The following is a 16,843-nucleotide window of genomic DNA, read 5'->3' as shown; positions in this document are numbered from 1 at the left end:
CAAGGATTATCTTCGTTCCCCATCCTTGCGAAATGTTCTGGCAGAACAAAAAGTGCTGTCCTGTTGGCTAAAGATCGCTGTACAAAGTGTTAGCAGCAATAAATGTGGCGCTGACGGTTTCCTTGAAGCAGTTATTCCCACAAACTCACTAAATGTCCTCAATTTAAAGGTTGAGTTTTACTAATCTATGCAGGATGAAAGTTATGCAGCTGCAATGAATATAAAAATAACTGTGCATATTGATCAAATACGTCTTTAAATGCACTGTGTATGTTTCCTGTTGGTTTTGGATGAACTGATAATATGTTCTGTTTTATGCAGATCTAGCAGGAGGATCTGGTCAGGTTGGGAGGATTCTCTCCTCTGTTCATTAGCCTGCAGGTAACTGGGCCAGACAAGCTGCACTCCTCCGCCTCGGTTCTGAACGGCTTTAATTGTTCCAAGTTCACCCTGAAGTCGCTGTGCAGACCCACTAATCCACACCCACCTGTGTAATCAGACTGTAGGTTTGGGATTTAGTGGCGCCTGTTTCTGTTCTTGAACCTCTCTTCCAAAAGGGATTGTTTTGTTTTCTTCTCACTCCTTCGTCGGGGGGCCTCGGCTCACCTTGAACTAAACAGTGCCTCGTCGACGTTTTTCTGAACCTGTCCAGATGAGTTTTGACTTGTTTTCCAAGAGGGTTGATCCAGTAGCGAGAAGACGTTTTAAATTTTCCCGTTTTAACTTTGTGAGCTTTTTTATTTATGGACACTTGAATGTGTTTTATTAGTGAGTGGGAGAGATGAGCGTTTACAGAAGTGTGTGTGTGTGTGTGTGTGAAAAACATTAGCTGTGAAAATGAACATGTGTGTCCTCATCTTGATGTCACTGTTTGTATATAAGTATGCGTGTGTGTGTTGGGTGAGCACACGTCTATGAGTCAGTGTAACCTGCGCTGGTTTCCGCTCCATGTATGGAGATGCACACTGAGCTCCTCTCTGTCCTGCTATGCTTCCCCGTCTTACACTAACAAACACTCTAACACTAGCTGGCTTTAAAGCCACTTTATAAAAACAACAACTGAAGTTTAATTTTGTGGGATCCTGCAGAGTCTGGAGAGGTATGAGAAAACATCTGGTCTTCCTGGTTGTGGAATGTGAAACTAGAAAGATCTGTTTGGTTTTCTACAGCATAAAAACTCAGAGTATCTGTGCCCGTTTCTCTGTTACCTAGAAATGGGAACATAGTTTTACAGAGTGAACTTAGACATCACATTTTAATGAGGGAAACCTCAGTGATGTCATTAGACGTAATAAGTTGATTGATCCACTTAGATGCAGCAATCATTTCCCTCTGAACTTTTCCCAGTTTTTTTTCGTTACAAGTACAAACATCTTTGAAAAAAGTTATCTGATCAAAGTTCGTTCTTCCACATGATTTTCTCTATCTGTTGTATTGCTCATGGGGAACTTTAAACCAGGGGTCATTTGTGGCCCCTGATCTGATTTTGTGCAGCCACGTTATGATACAGATATCTCCACCAGCGCAGGTGATTGATGCAGACTGAGAGGGTTTTTTTTCCAATTAGGAAAATAATGACCCACATTATGTTTTTATAGCTGAGAATAGACTCTGTCTTTTTTGGTTTTATTCAGTTGACCCCAAAATAAATTACTGAAGTAGCTTTATTTTATTTTAAGGTTTCAGAATAAAGAGATTAAATATGAATGCAAACACAATTGTAAAAAAAAAAAAAAAGAAAGAAATAAGAAAACCATGTCAGATGTATTGTTGTACTGTTGCCTTGCAGCAAAATTGTTCAAATTCCAGACTTGCATGTTTTTGTTTTGCGCTTACATGTTCTCCACTTGAATGGGTTTTTGCATTTTCTCCGGCTTCCTCCCACGTGATGGACAGGCGACCAATGACTGCTGGAGGCCCTGCAGGAATAAGTGGGTATAGACAAGGGATGGATTGTTTTCCTTCCACTTAACGATTATGTTCTACTTGCATCTAAGTCATAAAATCCCAGTAAATTCCTCAGATGTTTGAGGTTGTAACAGGAAATCGAGAAGAATACCATAATGCAGGGTTACCTTGTTACAAGTCATAGTCTTTGAAGGACATACAAAAGAACCACCATCATACAAGCATTTACTGTGAATTATCTGTAATTGGACATTACTAAGTTTCCAAGATACTTTAATAAAAAATGTGTTTTTGAAACAAAAAATACAATGAAATAAGTGAGGTCCCAATATAAGTTACTTCAGTCTGACACCTACATGCAGACTTAGAGACGTTCGGATAAAAGCAACGTTGACACCTCCTCAGTAGCTTTTCGTGCAGGAAAAAAAAGTGAAGCTGTTTTCTATCTGGACAAATGTTTCATTGTTTTCACCTCGGTGTTGGCGTTGAATGTAAGGGGCTGGAAATCGGCAGCCATGATGCTAATCAATCTGTTCAGTTGAACTCATTTATACACTGTGCCGGTTTATTACAGAGATAATCTCGGCGCTAAAACTGACATAATTCATGTCCAAATATATCGAATCGAGTTGGCGTTAAATCAGATTTATTCCAGTTATTAATCAAGTTCAGATCAAACATGCTGATTTAGTCCCGACAATCAGACTCAGCTGATCACATAATGCCGATTGCTGGAAAAATTAAGGCCACCAATCTCTCGTCTCCAGTAAGCATGTGGCGACAGTGGAGAGAAACAGTCAGAACTGGACTTCTTTAATATTTTTGTTATGAAACAAATGAACAGAATTCTTATTTTTTCTTCTAACTAGATGGATCTTTTTGAGGTTATTAAACCTTACGAGTCAGGTTTTAATCGACTTGAGCTCTGGTTTATCTTGAGCCAAGATCATCTGGTTCCAGTCGCTTTTAACACAATTATGATGTGTGAGTAGCTTGTTACGTTTTCTTTACAAATCCAGTGACATTTTGAATCACAAATAATCAGAATCTGCAAATTTATGAGCATTTCTGGTTTGGTTTCCCCAAAACCAGACATGTTGAGTAAGGAGTAACATGCCTTACTCAACATGACAGTAAGGCATGTTGAGTCTCATGCCTTACTGTCATCTTGTAAAATGCTCTGATAAAGGAAAACAAAAATATTACTGTTTCTTTTTTTTTCATTATTATTAAAAAGGATCAACTTGTCTGAAGATAAAGCAAGCAATTCTTTATATTTCAGTCAGAATTAAATGGCCTTCATAGATAAACTCAAGTGATGATGCTCTGGGAGCTGCAGGCTCTTCCGTCCTGCTGCTGCGGGAACATCATCCTTTCCGCTCTCTTTTTAGTTTCACGACCGCAGATGAAAACTGTTAGATTTTCTTTTATTAGGCCACTTCTCATCAACTTGAACATACTTTAGACAGTTGTTATTAAGATCTTGTAGTCTAGAATATTTTTTAATGAACTTGAATTTATTGAATGTGCATACGAGTGCTTTAGTTGTGTTTTGAGGTGGAATTAGTGAGGCTACGTTTTAGAACTGTTTTTTTTTTTTGTTTTACGTTTTCTGCCTTTTGTTTTTTAATTTAAACGCTGCCGTTCTCTCCTGGCATTACCTGCTGACTCCACCTGAGCTGTTCAGCTTTCGTCCTTGGTCTGACTGTGAGCAGGAAAACTGAGTCTGTTACCTTCCTTCAATGTGGATGTGTCTGTGTTTTTTCAATTTCAATAAAACTTTTGCTCCTGTTTTAATTGTTGTTTTTCTTTTAAGTGCCTTCCACTCTTTGTTTTGTTCATCATACATGAAGGGATGTTTGTTTGCTTTTTCCAGTTAAGATTTAACTGGTGTTGTGATCAAATGAAGAGAGCCTCAAAGTGTTTTTAGGTGGAATATCTTGGTTAAATCACATAAGTGTTTCCGCAATTATCAACGTCCCTCTGCCTTTGCCTCTTGGTCACAAACACATTATTAGAAGTTGCTGAAGAGCTTCACGGCTTTTTCAACCTGCTTTGTTTCACGATGCACATTTTCCTCAAGTGCTTCAAAAACTGTGGCCTGTAATTCTGGTTTACTTACTTACTCTGTCGCTTACTTCCCGAAGCGACAGAACCCAGACAAGCGATGGATTTAGAGAGAGCCGAGCCACACACACACGCACGCACACACACACACACCCTGATGTCCAGCTCAGGAAACTCCAGGCCCTCTGCTCTTCCTTTTGCTGTGACGCCACTCCATCAAACATTCACACACACACACACACAGAGCGCTGTAATAGCCTTCTCGTGCACTCCGCCTCATCTTTTCCTTCATCTCCTCCTACCCTCATATGATCCGCTCCCCTCTGCTCGAGTGATGCGGGGTCACGAGAACAGGGGAAACACCTTCCAAGGAGAAAACACACACATGCACTCATGCATCCGCACAACATACATGCTGAGCTCATCTCTCACTCCTGAATGGTGGGAGAAGAAGAATTTGTGCATAAAGTGAAGTTGGATACTAACGTTTGCCAAACCTCAAGGTAAGAATCGTCTTTTAGAGTTTTTGTTTTTCTCTGTCTTGATAAGGATAAACGTTTGTTTCTATCATGTTTGTTGCTCTGAGGCCTTTTCTACAAATTTTGTAAGAAAGTATTAAAACAGTTTATTAGTGTGCTGATCTGGCATGGGCTCTCTAAGAAAAGTAACCTCACTGCAAAAAATGCCCTTCTCAAAACAAGTTAAAAAAAACATGGAAAATTAGACATTTTCCCCGTGTTTAAATGAACAAATCTGCCGGTGGGACCAGTACTTTTTATTAATAGGTCAAGAATTATTGGCATAGAACAATTTCCTACATCTTGCTGAAAAGTTACTTGTATGTTTTGTCTTGTTTTAACACAAAACATACTAGAAACTAGACAAAAACACTTGGTAAGATTTTGTGTTTTTGCAGCGTTAACACAGCCGACGGACCCAGGCTTGTTTTTTTACAGATTTATCCACATGTTTATTTTTCAGTCGGAGTATCGTCTCTGCTTTTACTGCACCCCAAAAACATTCTGTCGTTATTTAGTTCCCAGAGCATGAAACCAGAACTGCAACCTGTGATCTCCTCCTGATGTCAGGGTTGGCTCTCTGTTGAATACTTTCAGGCCAGATTATGACTGAAGGCCCTTTATTTTTGACCTTTGTGGTAAATTCTTGCATAAGAGACTACATTTTCTCCCACAGTCGGTCATCTCGGTCTTTGATGGTTTGTCTGAAGTTTCTACAGCAGCCGTGCCACTAAAATCCTTTCAAGGCTGCAAATTTTAGTTTGGGTTTCTTCTTTGTTTTTGGCTTTAGCAGTTTATTCATGTTTTTTTGTTTTTTGCATTTATGTAATACTGTAAATGCCATCTGCTTCCGTTTTGTATTATTCAAAATGTTTTTCCTGCAGAGGTCTTAAGTCCCCCTGAGGCCCTAAATCTCACGAGATATTATTAAACTGCACGAAACTCCCTAATATGGTTACTTGGGGATTTATAGTGCTTTGTCTAAATATTTATTTTAATGGCTTAAAGTCATTTTAAATGACTATAGTAAACAGAAAATCTTCTAAGACAAATTTGATCTTTTCTTAGAAAAATCGGGTTTATTAAAGTGTTCTTAGATTCTTGAAAACCTTTGAAAATAAAGTTTATTTGTGGTTTTTACTTTTCCCCCTTACATTGTACATGGCTAATAATCATCCTTATGCCTTGCAAAAGTATTCATACCCACTAACATGTCCACATATTGTCCCACAAACGTCAGTGTACCTTGTTGGGATTTCATGTGATAGACAAAAACAAAACATCACATCCCTGTGAAGTGGAAGGAAATTTTATTTTACAAATACAAATCTTAAACTTGAGGTGTTTATATGCGTCAGCCCCCTTTACTCTGTATATACCCTGTTCAGTATATCTTCTCAAAATGTAGCATTAATGAGTCATGAAAGCAGCCAGATTGATAACTCTGGGGTAGCTGTAGAGATCCACAACTCGGGTGGGAGAATCTATTCACAAGTACAGGTCATGCAACCTTCAAATCTTTCTTTTTAGCAATTGTTGAAACAATGATCTTGCCCAAAGTTATGTATATTCTGGTCAGATTAAGATAAAACTAAATGTTTTGGTCCATGTCTGGAGGGAAACCAGCACTGCAGCATCATGCTGTGGGGATGTTTTTGTTCAGCTGTAGGAGGGAATCTGGTCAGAGATGATGGGAAGGTGGACGGAGCTAAAACCAGAGTTATCCTGGAAGAAAACCTGTTGGAGGCTGAAAGAATACAATGGAGGTTCCGCTTCCAGCAGGATAAACAATCCTGAATTTACAGCCAGAGAAACACTGGGAGGGTTTAGATTACAGTGTTTTCATGTACAAAAATGGCATAGTCCAAGGCCAGACATAAATCTGTCGCAATACCTGAAAATTGATGGTCATAGTTTACTTTCCCTTTGCATGTTTGCACATTATCTTGTTGCTCTAGCAAATAAAATAATCAAGGTTTGTGGAGGCACAGTTCAAAATGTGGAATTGTTGTACAAGTATCAATGCACTGTGAATACACCGCAAAAACACAAAATCTTACCAAGTATTTTCAGTCTAGTTTCTTGTGCAAATATCTTTGTGCATTTGAAATAAGACAAAACCAACTTGCAAGTCACTTTTCAGCAATATATAGGAGCTTGTTTTAAGCCAATAATTCCTTAGTATCGATGAAAAAGTACTAGGCAGATTATTTCATTTATAACATGGGGGAAATGTATTTTTATAAGTGAAATAATCTGCCAGTGGAAGTAGTACTTTTCAATCAATACAAAGGAATTATTTACTTAAACCAAGCTCCGACATATTGCTGAAAAGTTATTTGTAAGTTAGTTTTGTCTTATTTGAATATTTTGAGTTTCAGTGTAGTGACTCAGAGGGACTTTAGATGTGCAGTGGCACAAACAGAGCTTATCTTCCTGCAGTACACCACAGTTTGGTAAGATTTGTCCCGTCGTAAATGTAAACCTAAGAATACCTCGTTTATAACTGGTCCTGCCTTCATGCTTCTTTCCAAACAGCTAAGCTCCTGATTTATTATCCCACCTGCGCTGATGTTTACCTCAAGATTAGATCTCTGTTTGTCGGGCTCCTTTCTCCAACCTAATAGCTCAGCACAATATCAAAATGTGCCAGCGAAGGTTTAGACAGTGATATAACCAAAAACATCTGTCAGGGCTGGTTAGCAGGACTCCCCACGCAAAACAAAGGCAGCAGTCCATTAGAGCAGAATGCTAACAGTTGGCTTGGCTCTGGGAAATCTCAGAACACTGTCAGAGTCCACGTGGTGGCGACCGGGTCTGCTCGACCCGGGCCGAGCAGCTCCTAAATCCCAGCCCTGTTTGTCTGAGCGCCTGTGTCTGAGGTAAACACGGCTCAAAGAAAAGCACGAGGAGCCAAGTGAAGATAAGAGATAAACCTGGTTTTTGATTAATGCTGTGTGATGTTTCTCTGGAAGCTTGGCAGAGTCCAATCATCTTAGAGGCCGCTGGCAGGGTGGCCTGCATTTTGTCACTTTTGCACCGGTTTTCGTGATAAATTCCCTCCAGCAGTGTTCAATGGAAGAGCTTTGAGAGAAGCTGGAAAGTGTTTGTGTATTGAAGCGTACCTTTGTGTGTCCACAAGTGTTTAAATGGCTTGAATGGAGCAGAGATGGAGCCGCACTTCTCCTCTTCTGAGCGCTGAAGATACAACCAGGAAAGAGGAAAAGATCATTTTTCTCCAAATGATCTCTGGAGGTTTAACATGGGATGAGCCTGCCATCAGTTCAGTAAGGTACAGACTCACTTTCCTGTTTTGTTTTCTTATTACGTAGAGGCAAAGTTTGGTTTTAACTAGCTACATTTACTCAGTCACTTTTACTTGAGTAGCTTTTTGGGAAAAAAATACTTACTGTGCTGTATTTTTTTACTTGAGTAATTTTATGATGAAGTATCAGTACTCTTGAGTGAAATTTCTGGACACTACCCACTGTGAGTAACTTCACTAAATGAAAAACAAGCTTGTTTTAACCAAAATAGCACCAGACACACCTACAGTTTTTATTCAAGTTTTGCCTTTTTATCAAATACTTATTTACTCTTACTTGAGTAATTGAGTAAAATATGTTAAAGTAGTGCTACTCTTACTTGAGTACAATTTGTCAGTACTCCACCCACTTCTGAGAACACGAAATGCTTGAACATTGGAAAATAGAATTTTTCTCTTTCTAATTTATTTCCTTTTTGGCACTTTATTGTTTCAGATAGTCAAAGAAATTTCTATTTTAAAGTTAACCTGAGTGAATATAACGTGGAGGATAGGGTTTTTGTCACTTTTGTTCTTCCACTTTTAAAATTTTAAGGACTCTCTCCAACATGCCTTCATGGTCGGGTAAAAGACAGGACAGAAAACTAAGGAAAATTTAAGAAGTCACCGATGGAGATTATTTCACAAAGATTACCAAGTAAATCTGACTCCTTGGAGAAAAATGTAGATACATTAGTATCTGTTTAAACCTTTAGCACAGTGTTGTACTTGTACAGAAGCAATAAGGGGATCATTAAGATATTTGATTTACATTAAGATATTTGATTTACACCACGGTACATTATCTCTCTCCTAAATTGAGCCTATGAGGATACAAGCTGAAAACAGCCCAAAATGTGCTACAACCTCACAGGTTTTCGGCAATAAGCACTGGAGCCTTTTTATGTCTATTTATGTAGTAACAACTTTTATAGAAACCTATTATCTTCTTCAAAGCATTGCTTGTTTTCCTAAAACAGGAAGAAATTGTTCTCCATTGTCAATGTCTTTCTGTTTTTAATCTCATAAAACTTCAGGCTGTGTTAAGAAGTAGAAGGAAAAGTCATAATCTTCCTTTCATACAAAATGGAAAAGAGCTTAAAAAAGAGCTTCAAAAATGTAATTTATTTTTAAATACAATTATAAATTACAAATAAACTTAGGGGGGGAAATGGGAGCTATTTAATGCAGTAACTACTAACACAAATTTACCCATGTGACCTTGTCTGATTATAGTTTGACCCACAGATGTAAGAAGGGTCTTTGTTTCTTCCCAGAACACTTGTCCACCTTGTTTGTATATATCTGCACTCATGCGTACAGCGCTTGTCTAAAGGAACTTCCTGTTTGTGGCCAGCTGCATCCTGGTGCATCCTGACTGAGACCCCGGACCAGCCCCCAGACCCTGGAGGGGTAGGGGTGACGAGTAGGAGAAAAATGCGATGCACCACCCTCACCACCTTGCTGACGGGGGTCATGCTGTACCTGGGCATGGGAGCGCTCGTTTTTGTCACCCTGGAGACGCCAAAGGAGAGCAAGGCACATGTGAATCTGCTCAAGGCCAAGCAGGACTTCCTCAGTAACAACTCCTGCGTCACTGAGGTTAACTTCCAAGAGCTTGTGAAGGTATCGTCAGACACATGAAGAAAATATTTCTGCTGAGTTTTCTGTTCTTTATTGCACTAATTTATGGTGCATTATATATATATATATATATATATTTAAAAGGTTATTAAATATGAATAACCTTTGATGTTTTTCCATATTTTTTCATGTTACAACCACATGCTAAAATTTATTTTATTGGGATTTTTTCACATATTTTTGGAAGGAAAATAATAAGACATTGACTAATTTGGTGCTCCTTTGGACCCGGGTTCTTTGGGTAAAAATTTTGTAAAACCACCTTTAAATGTATAACCCATGTTTGACTTAGCTCCAGTAGGTTGTTTTTACAGCAGACACTCTCGGGTTCTTTTTTGTTTTTTTGAAAATTAAATTGGTGGTTGACATCAGTCCAGCAGCTTCTGCTCCATAGTTACAGACAGCAACAGAAAAAGGGGCAGATTGCGACTGTATAGTGGTATTTAACATAAATTTACATCATTTATCCAAATAATCAATCTCATCTTTAGCATAAACAATATATATAACAATATGCTTTCAGTACAGGAAATAAAATCACACTTGTAACACTCAAAGACTATCACACAATTGAAACATTACTTTGAATCAAAAATTAAAACATACCCAAGAAAAGAGAAAATCAAGTTGGTGGTTAACATCAGTCCAGCAGCTTCTGCTCCTATACATTAAATAAAATACAATAAATAACCCTAAACAAACTACAGAGCAATAGCTCCCAATGAGCATTTAGCAGCAGTTAGCAACTGTAAAATTAAATCTAGCTAAAATGCACAACATGATAGTTAAAAACTTATACGAAACATAGCAAAATTACTAATGAAACAATGTATATGATTAGATTTGTCTAAAATATATCTGTATTTTTTGTAAAGAAAATACAGAGCTGATCCTAATACATACCACCGTTACAGATCGGCAGCAGAAAAAAGGAGCTGTCAGTTACTGGTTGCTATGGTAACCACCAACCGTCAAAAGCGGCGGTAACGAACGTAACACATCAATAAATGTCCCGAGAAACGACTTGTGTCCTTTATATAACATAATAAAATAATGACCACCTCATCACATGACTGTGCCCGCATGTTATGAAGCATTCTCACATGTTTGTCTCTTTGAATGTTATCAAAATTAAAGCAGACAGTGTTTGCCTGCAGCCTAAAAGTCTTTCATCACATTCTTTCAAAACAGTAGGACAGCATAACTTTCCCCAAATGAATCTCACTTATGTAGTATGTCACTACTTAAAGGTTACTGTTGTCCTTAACTCATTTTATTGACATATTTCAATAAATATTTAGCTCTACACAGGAGCTCTTGGTTGTTCTGAAAAACAAGCCCTCCTGATCACTGATACCACAATGATCGATTGGTGCAATAATTAGGATCTTCAAGGTCTTGGTTTTTATGAAGATATTGGACAGTGTCTTGCATTGTTTTCACCAAAGCATAAGAGACATTAAAATATTTGGAAATAATCTTAAAAACCATTCTCTGGCATTTTCTGCTGCCGCTCCATGTTAATTACATGGCATCTCATAATAACTAAACAAAAAGATTTCAATGGGGAATGATGGAAATTCAAGCTTCACAGAGTAGGAAGGCAACGGTGATATGAACATTCATTGTGCAGAAACTATTTGGGCTCGCTTGCAAGGGGAAAAACACCGCTGGTTTATGACACCTGTCAAAAAATACGACTCTATTATTTTGAGTTATAACAACCACCTGCAATCTTTTCTCTGAGAGGCGCCCTGTGATCTGCTCTGGCATTTTTCTGAAAAACGGGAAGAGAGACGAGGACGCTGCAAACAGAAAAGCAGACAGCTAAAAATCCCAGGATTTTGTGACGTCAAGAAATCTTCAAGAGGACGTCATCGAAAATATTCTTCCACATTTTATTATGTGACATGAATCCTGTTCAGTACAGCTGAAATATTTTATTTTGTGCACCTTTACATTGAGTTTCAATTTCTATCTAATTACCTTGAACATAATTAACCTTGAATACAGTTTAACTATTCTTGTAAGATTATCTTCACCTCTGCCTCTTTTAGTTAAAGCCATGGTTTTTATTAAATAGTTAATTATCTGGTGAAACATGTCACAATAACATAAATTAAATAGATCACATTTCTGCTGATCATACCAGATACATATTGTCTATCTGTAGTAAAACAAAATAGCCAAAATATTGGTATTTTTGTGCAGGATCATATTACATTTATAATCATTTTAAATTCACATTTTTTATTCGTTTACAAGCTAAACAACAAAGATTTTCCCATCTGCTGTTAAATATTTCACATTTTAATTTATTGCTTTCATTTGAGTGTGTTCAGTAAATTTGCATGTGGAATGAGGAAAATTACAAATAAAGCTACAATGAGTATATATTTGCAAGAACTGGTCATTCACATGTTGCTTTGCAGGAACTGGTGTCTGCAGTCGAGGCAGGCCTGGACATAAGCAGCCTATCTGCCAACCTGACCAGCCGCTGGGACATGGGCTCCGCTTTCTTCTTCTGTGGTACCATCATCACCACCATAGGTAAAGAGCAACAAAATACATCTATCAGACTGTCTTAACCAATGATCTCTCTCAAATATTTTCAATATCGGTTCACAGTGGGATGTTTTGTTGTGTGTGTCTCCCAGGCTTTGGGAATCTGTCTCCTCGAACGTGGCTTGGACAGCTGTTCTGTGTGTGTTACGCCCTGGTCGGTATCCCCATGTTTGGCATCCTGCTTGCTGGAGTGGGTGATCACATGGGCACGGTGCTGCGGAGAGCTGTGGCCAAGATTGAGAAGCTGTTTTTGGTGAGAATGGTCTGTCCTGTATGCAAGCTCAACCTCAGTCTAAACCTGGGAAAGGAAAGATGTCTAATGACTTTCTAACCCAAAATGGAAACCTAGAGCTACGTTTCTGAGGCTGAGCCTTTGCTACCAGAGTATCAACAACACATAGAGGGTAGCTGTGAAAAGTTACTTTCTCTTTGACACTCAAGATTTACTTGAAAACTATATTGGAGTGCCGATTCAGGCCCCTTTCTCATTAAATTAACACCATCACACTGTCCACCTGGACACTGGGATTAGTTATTCAGAGCTAATCTGGAAAACCTAATTCCACCTTTAAGCAATTTTTACCCTATTGTGCTCTCAGAACGCTAAATAGGGTTTTCCTTGCGTCTTTCCTACTCATCCTACAACAGTAACACCATCACATCTGTACAAAGAAGTTTTTTCATAATCTAAGGTATTTTCTTTTACCCTGGGAGGTTTCTGCACCTTTACCTTCAGTTTTAGCCTTACTTTTGAGGAGAAAACAACATCGATCATCAGCTGCATACAAAATGCAGTTAAGAACTATTAAAAGCACTGCACAGTCACAGGGTTGCCATTCTTTGGAACAGTTTAATCTGGAGCAGCACATCTCGGTGAGAAGAATTATGCACAAACTCAAAAATCTGTTTTGAGAGTGCTTTGCAACTACTCTAAGTTTGTATTATAAGCCCTGTAAACCTGTATTGTGCTGTAGATCATTTTGTACCATCTTTAAGCAGCAGATGAGACAAATGTGAATCTAAATTCAAACTTTATATCGTTCCATGTCAGTTTTCTGTTGCGTGAGTTTTCCAGCGAGCTATTTTATGCATTCTCACATTTGAATGCAATGCTTCAAGGGTTATTGTTAGAAATGGGTGTCCATGGTGGTTTACTGACTCGTTTTAAACACAACTCACCCATGAAAAGAAGAGGCATGTGGCAGGGCTGAGTGACTTACTCCACCTCCTGAATACCATCTGCTAGAAAAACGGTGCAAAGATTTAATAGAAGAAGATGTATTTCTTAATTTTAACATTTTAGTTGAAGTGTAACTGGACAAACGCTGCTGATTCACCCAGCGTAAAAACAGCACAATTCTCCTTAGAGCCCTCTAAGTCTAAACTATGTATTTAATCTGCTGTTGCTGCCTCTCTTGCAGAAACGTAAAATCAGGCCCACAACTGTGCGCGTGATGTCAGCAGTTCTCTCCATCCTTATTGGCTGCTTGATCTTCCTCGCTGTCCCGACGGTCGTGTTTCAGAAAGTGGAGAGGTGGTCGTTTCTGGAGTCGCTGTATTTCGTGGTCATCACCCTTACCACTGTTGGATTTGGAGACTTCGTACCAGGTGCTGACATGCATCACCGTGTTTTATAACATTTTTTAAAACTTTAGGACCAGCGGGCTTGTGTTACTTTCTGACCACCGTAGTCAAGACTCACTCAATAAATCACAAGCACCAGGTTGCAAAATAGAAAAGTAAATTTTTTTTTTTTGATAAATTGTGAGTAATGGCACTGCAGCGTACAAATTGATAAAAAGGTTATTTAATCAATGAAAGTTTCCAGGTTTTATATCCATGTTGCTACATGTGAAAGGTTAAAGAACTTGCTAAGTAACCATAGTGACCTGCTAGGTTAGGTTGCTATGGTGATTCGAAATTCTCTATGGCGCAGAGGAAGGGTGACTATCAGACTAAATTAAACATTAAAATTATACAGAAAAAGTATACATCGCTGGAGGCAGGGGTCTGCAACCAGAGACTCCTGCAACTAATTTTTTAAAATGCGTTTTTTGTATAGAATTTTTTATGTTAATTCCTCTTTTGTCAAGGAATAATTGAAATAAATTTCCACATTCCATTTTTCCATTTTTGACCTATTTTTTTCTTGCCTTTAGATTGGAGACACTAAATATATATATCTTTTTTTCTTTTTTTTTTTTTTACAAAGTTTTATGTTTTTCTTTATTTTAAGACATACAAATGGAAAAAGCAGAGGTTCTTCAAAAATGACAACAAAATGTCTATAGTAATTTATCTATTTTCCAAAAGTACACATATAATTTGACATTGAATGAGTTTTATTTCATTAGACTGGTGAAAATGGTTCTTTGGATTGAACAGGCTGCAGATCTGCCTGCCATGGTTGTAATATGTAATAGTCAAAAATATGACTATTACTCACACCACCAAAGCCTCTTTGTAAGTGCTTAAGCACTTGGGATTGTCATATCCCGGAGGAGTGAGAATCTGCTTTGAACCATGACCTTATTACATCAAATCACTACTAAATTTGACATCTGTATGGAGAGGTTGTCATAAACTCTCTAGTCTGCCTATTAATATGGGAGGTTTCTGTGCCTCTAACATCAGTTTCAACCTTACTGTGGAAAAGAAATGTCACCAGGAGTTTCATCAGCTTGCTAGAACATACATGTGAAGTGTGTTTCTGATGTTTCTGATAAGACCTTCCTAAGTTCAGTATTTTTCTTCAGGTGGAGGTTATGAAGGCGGGACGATCTTCAAGCCTCTTGTGTTGTTGTGGATAGTGTTTGGCCTGGCCTACTTTGCCTCCATCCTCACCATGATAGGCAACTGGCTCAGGGTTCTGTCCAAGAGGACGCGTGCTGAGGTGAGAGATTTTAAGGTCAGGAAACTTAATCAAGAGAGACATGAAGCATCGTTTCCCCCTTGCCATTGTTTCCCTCTGTTGCTTTCAGATGGAGGAGTTAAGGGCCCACGCCACAGACTGGACCCAGAACATGGACTTCCGCATCCCAAACCCTCTGGAATTCAACGACCCTTTCCTTCTTCAACGCCGGCGTTGGAAACGCAGTGAGCGACGGCGCATCCGCCGGGGAGCCCACGGCACCCTGGGACACTGGGTTCGAGGAGGTTCTGAGAACGGACACTTGCCGAACCGCTGGGCCGGCCTCTCCAGCTCCATGTGCCAGCTGGAAGATCAGTCCTCTCTAGAGAGAGCTGGGATGGCCAAGCCTCGGCCACGGGGCAGCGCAACTGGAGAGCCAGCAGGCCCAAAATCAGCGCTGGGGGGCAGACCAGTTGCTGCTGTTTGTGTTCAGGGACAAGGAAGGCCCTTTCACCAGGTTCTGGCCCGCTCGTTCTCCCTCCCTGTAGCCCGATCCACCTCAGAGCTTGACTCCACAGGTACAGCCATGCAGGAGAGCTCCCTCTATGAGTCTGTGTATGACTCCCAGTCAGATGGCTCATCAGTGTCTTTGACATTCTCAGTACTCCACAGTTTCCTAGGCTCTCATCCCATCAGCGGCATGGAGGAGGGGGACTTGAGAGGCCTACAAATAGCCATAGAACATGAAAAAGACCAAAGCATTTCACAAAAACCTGAATCTGAACTTAACAGTGCCTGCAGTCAAACCCCACCTCAAAGTTTTCCCTCTTGCTCCCCTCCTCCCACGCCTGAACTGCCCCCTCCATCCCCTCCATCCCCTGAAGGCACTGCTGCCTCCTCGTCAGACTGCCAGCTGCTGAATTTCTTTGGAGAGAACTTGGCCTACATCGACGAGTCTTCGGACACGCTCAGCGACCTCACTGAGCCCACAGTAAGTAAAGAGAAAAGGAGACATCCACGCAAGCCCAAGCGGAAGAGCTTGAAGAAACGACTGACAAACAGGTGGAGCCCCCTGCAGGTGCGGAGGCCCAGCATGCAGCCACCATCTAATCCCCCAACACCTCCTCCAGAATGCTCTCCTTCAGACATTTCTCTAGCAGAGACCCAGACAGATTCTGTTCCTGGCCTTTGATGGCCCCCCATAAATACAGCATACTGCCAAAGTTTGTGTGACAAACCTACCTTGACACCTCACCACGCTGCATCGTGTATCATGAATTTCTTGGAGGTCATCAATGAAGTCAGCTCCCAAACTTCAACTTTTTATATTTTTGCTAAGCAGCATCTGGACGGACTCTTTTGTTTCCCTACTGGCGCCGATAGTTCAAGGGTTGATTCATGTTTACATCTTATGCCGTCTGTCATATTTATGCCTTTGTTAAAAATAGACTCCATGTAAACCAAGGTTCATATTTCATTAGTTGCATTTTTTCCTTTTAACATCACACATTATCTGATACAGCGATTCTGAAGTTTCAGCTCTGTAAACACTAAGATTTCCAAGAACCAGCTCACTAAAAAAACTGTTTCTAAAAACCTGCTGAAATAGTGATACAGTACTACTTGTACTTTTCCAGTTTGTTAAGTTTTTCATTCAATCATATTCCTATCCATTGCCACTGCATGTTTGGATGAAAGCTAAGACTTAATTTTGTATTCACTCTGATGTTGGACTTTCCAAGATGGTTGGAAAATACACAAGGAAATTCCCTGAAGTCTAAATCCAACACAAAAGTGAAAATCCAATAAGGCTGCCTCCGGTTTAATTGATACATACATAAATAAATGGTTTATTTGCACCTTTTTGGACAGTTTGTTTCTCATACAATCTTTAACACACACAATCTTTAAATATTAGTATAAATATGTGGTTAGTGGACATGTTTCTTTGGTGCTTGAATAAAGAGAAGGATGGCACAACTCTTA

At 39.4% G+C, this 16,843-nt stretch overlaps 2 protein-coding genes and 1 long non-coding RNA gene across 3 annotated transcripts in view; 2 read left to right on the top strand and 1 right to left on the bottom strand.

Moving 5' to 3' along the window:
* LOC103471447 (uncharacterized) overlaps positions 1–3,705 on the top strand; it is a 25,529-nt gene extending 21,824 nt beyond the window's left edge. Inside the window, exon 18 of the mRNA XM_008420456.3 lies at positions 322–3,705. The gene's annotated coding sequence lies outside the window, so the exon portion shown is untranslated. The remainder of the gene's footprint in view (positions 1–321) is intronic.
* LOC145553084 (uncharacterized) overlaps positions 1–10,433 on the bottom strand; it is a 12,385-nt gene extending 1,952 nt beyond the window's left edge. The window contains exons 1-3 of the long non-coding RNA XR_014089273.1: positions 10,345–10,433; positions 10,048–10,102; positions 7,619–7,691 (exon numbers count right to left, since the gene is read on the bottom strand). This is a non-coding gene — a long non-coding RNA (uncharacterized LOC145553084). The remainder of the gene's footprint in view (positions 1–7,618; positions 7,692–10,047; positions 10,103–10,344) is intronic.
* Positions 4,005–16,843, top strand: kcnk4a (potassium channel, subfamily K, member 4a). Its single transcript, XM_008420460.3, has 8 exons — positions 4,005–4,478; positions 7,636–7,785; positions 9,155–9,423; positions 11,874–11,991; positions 12,099–12,259; positions 13,428–13,614; positions 14,763–14,899; positions 14,988–16,843. Exons 3-8 carry the CDS (start codon positions 9,235–9,237, stop codon positions 16,047–16,049), a joined length of 1,854 nt encoding a protein of 617 aa, XP_008418682.2. The 5' UTR covers positions 4,005–4,478; positions 7,636–7,785; positions 9,155–9,234; the 3' UTR covers positions 16,050–16,843.

Source organism: Poecilia reticulata, chromosome 10 (genome assembly GCF_904066995.2).
Source record: "Poecilia reticulata chromosome 10, P_reticulata-male-v2, whole genome shotgun sequence".
Taxonomy (NCBI): Eukaryota; Metazoa; Chordata; class Actinopteri; order Cyprinodontiformes; family Poeciliidae; genus Poecilia; species Poecilia reticulata.
Note: the sequence above shows the minus strand (reverse complement) of the source record. Positions and strands in the feature narration are given on the sequence as shown.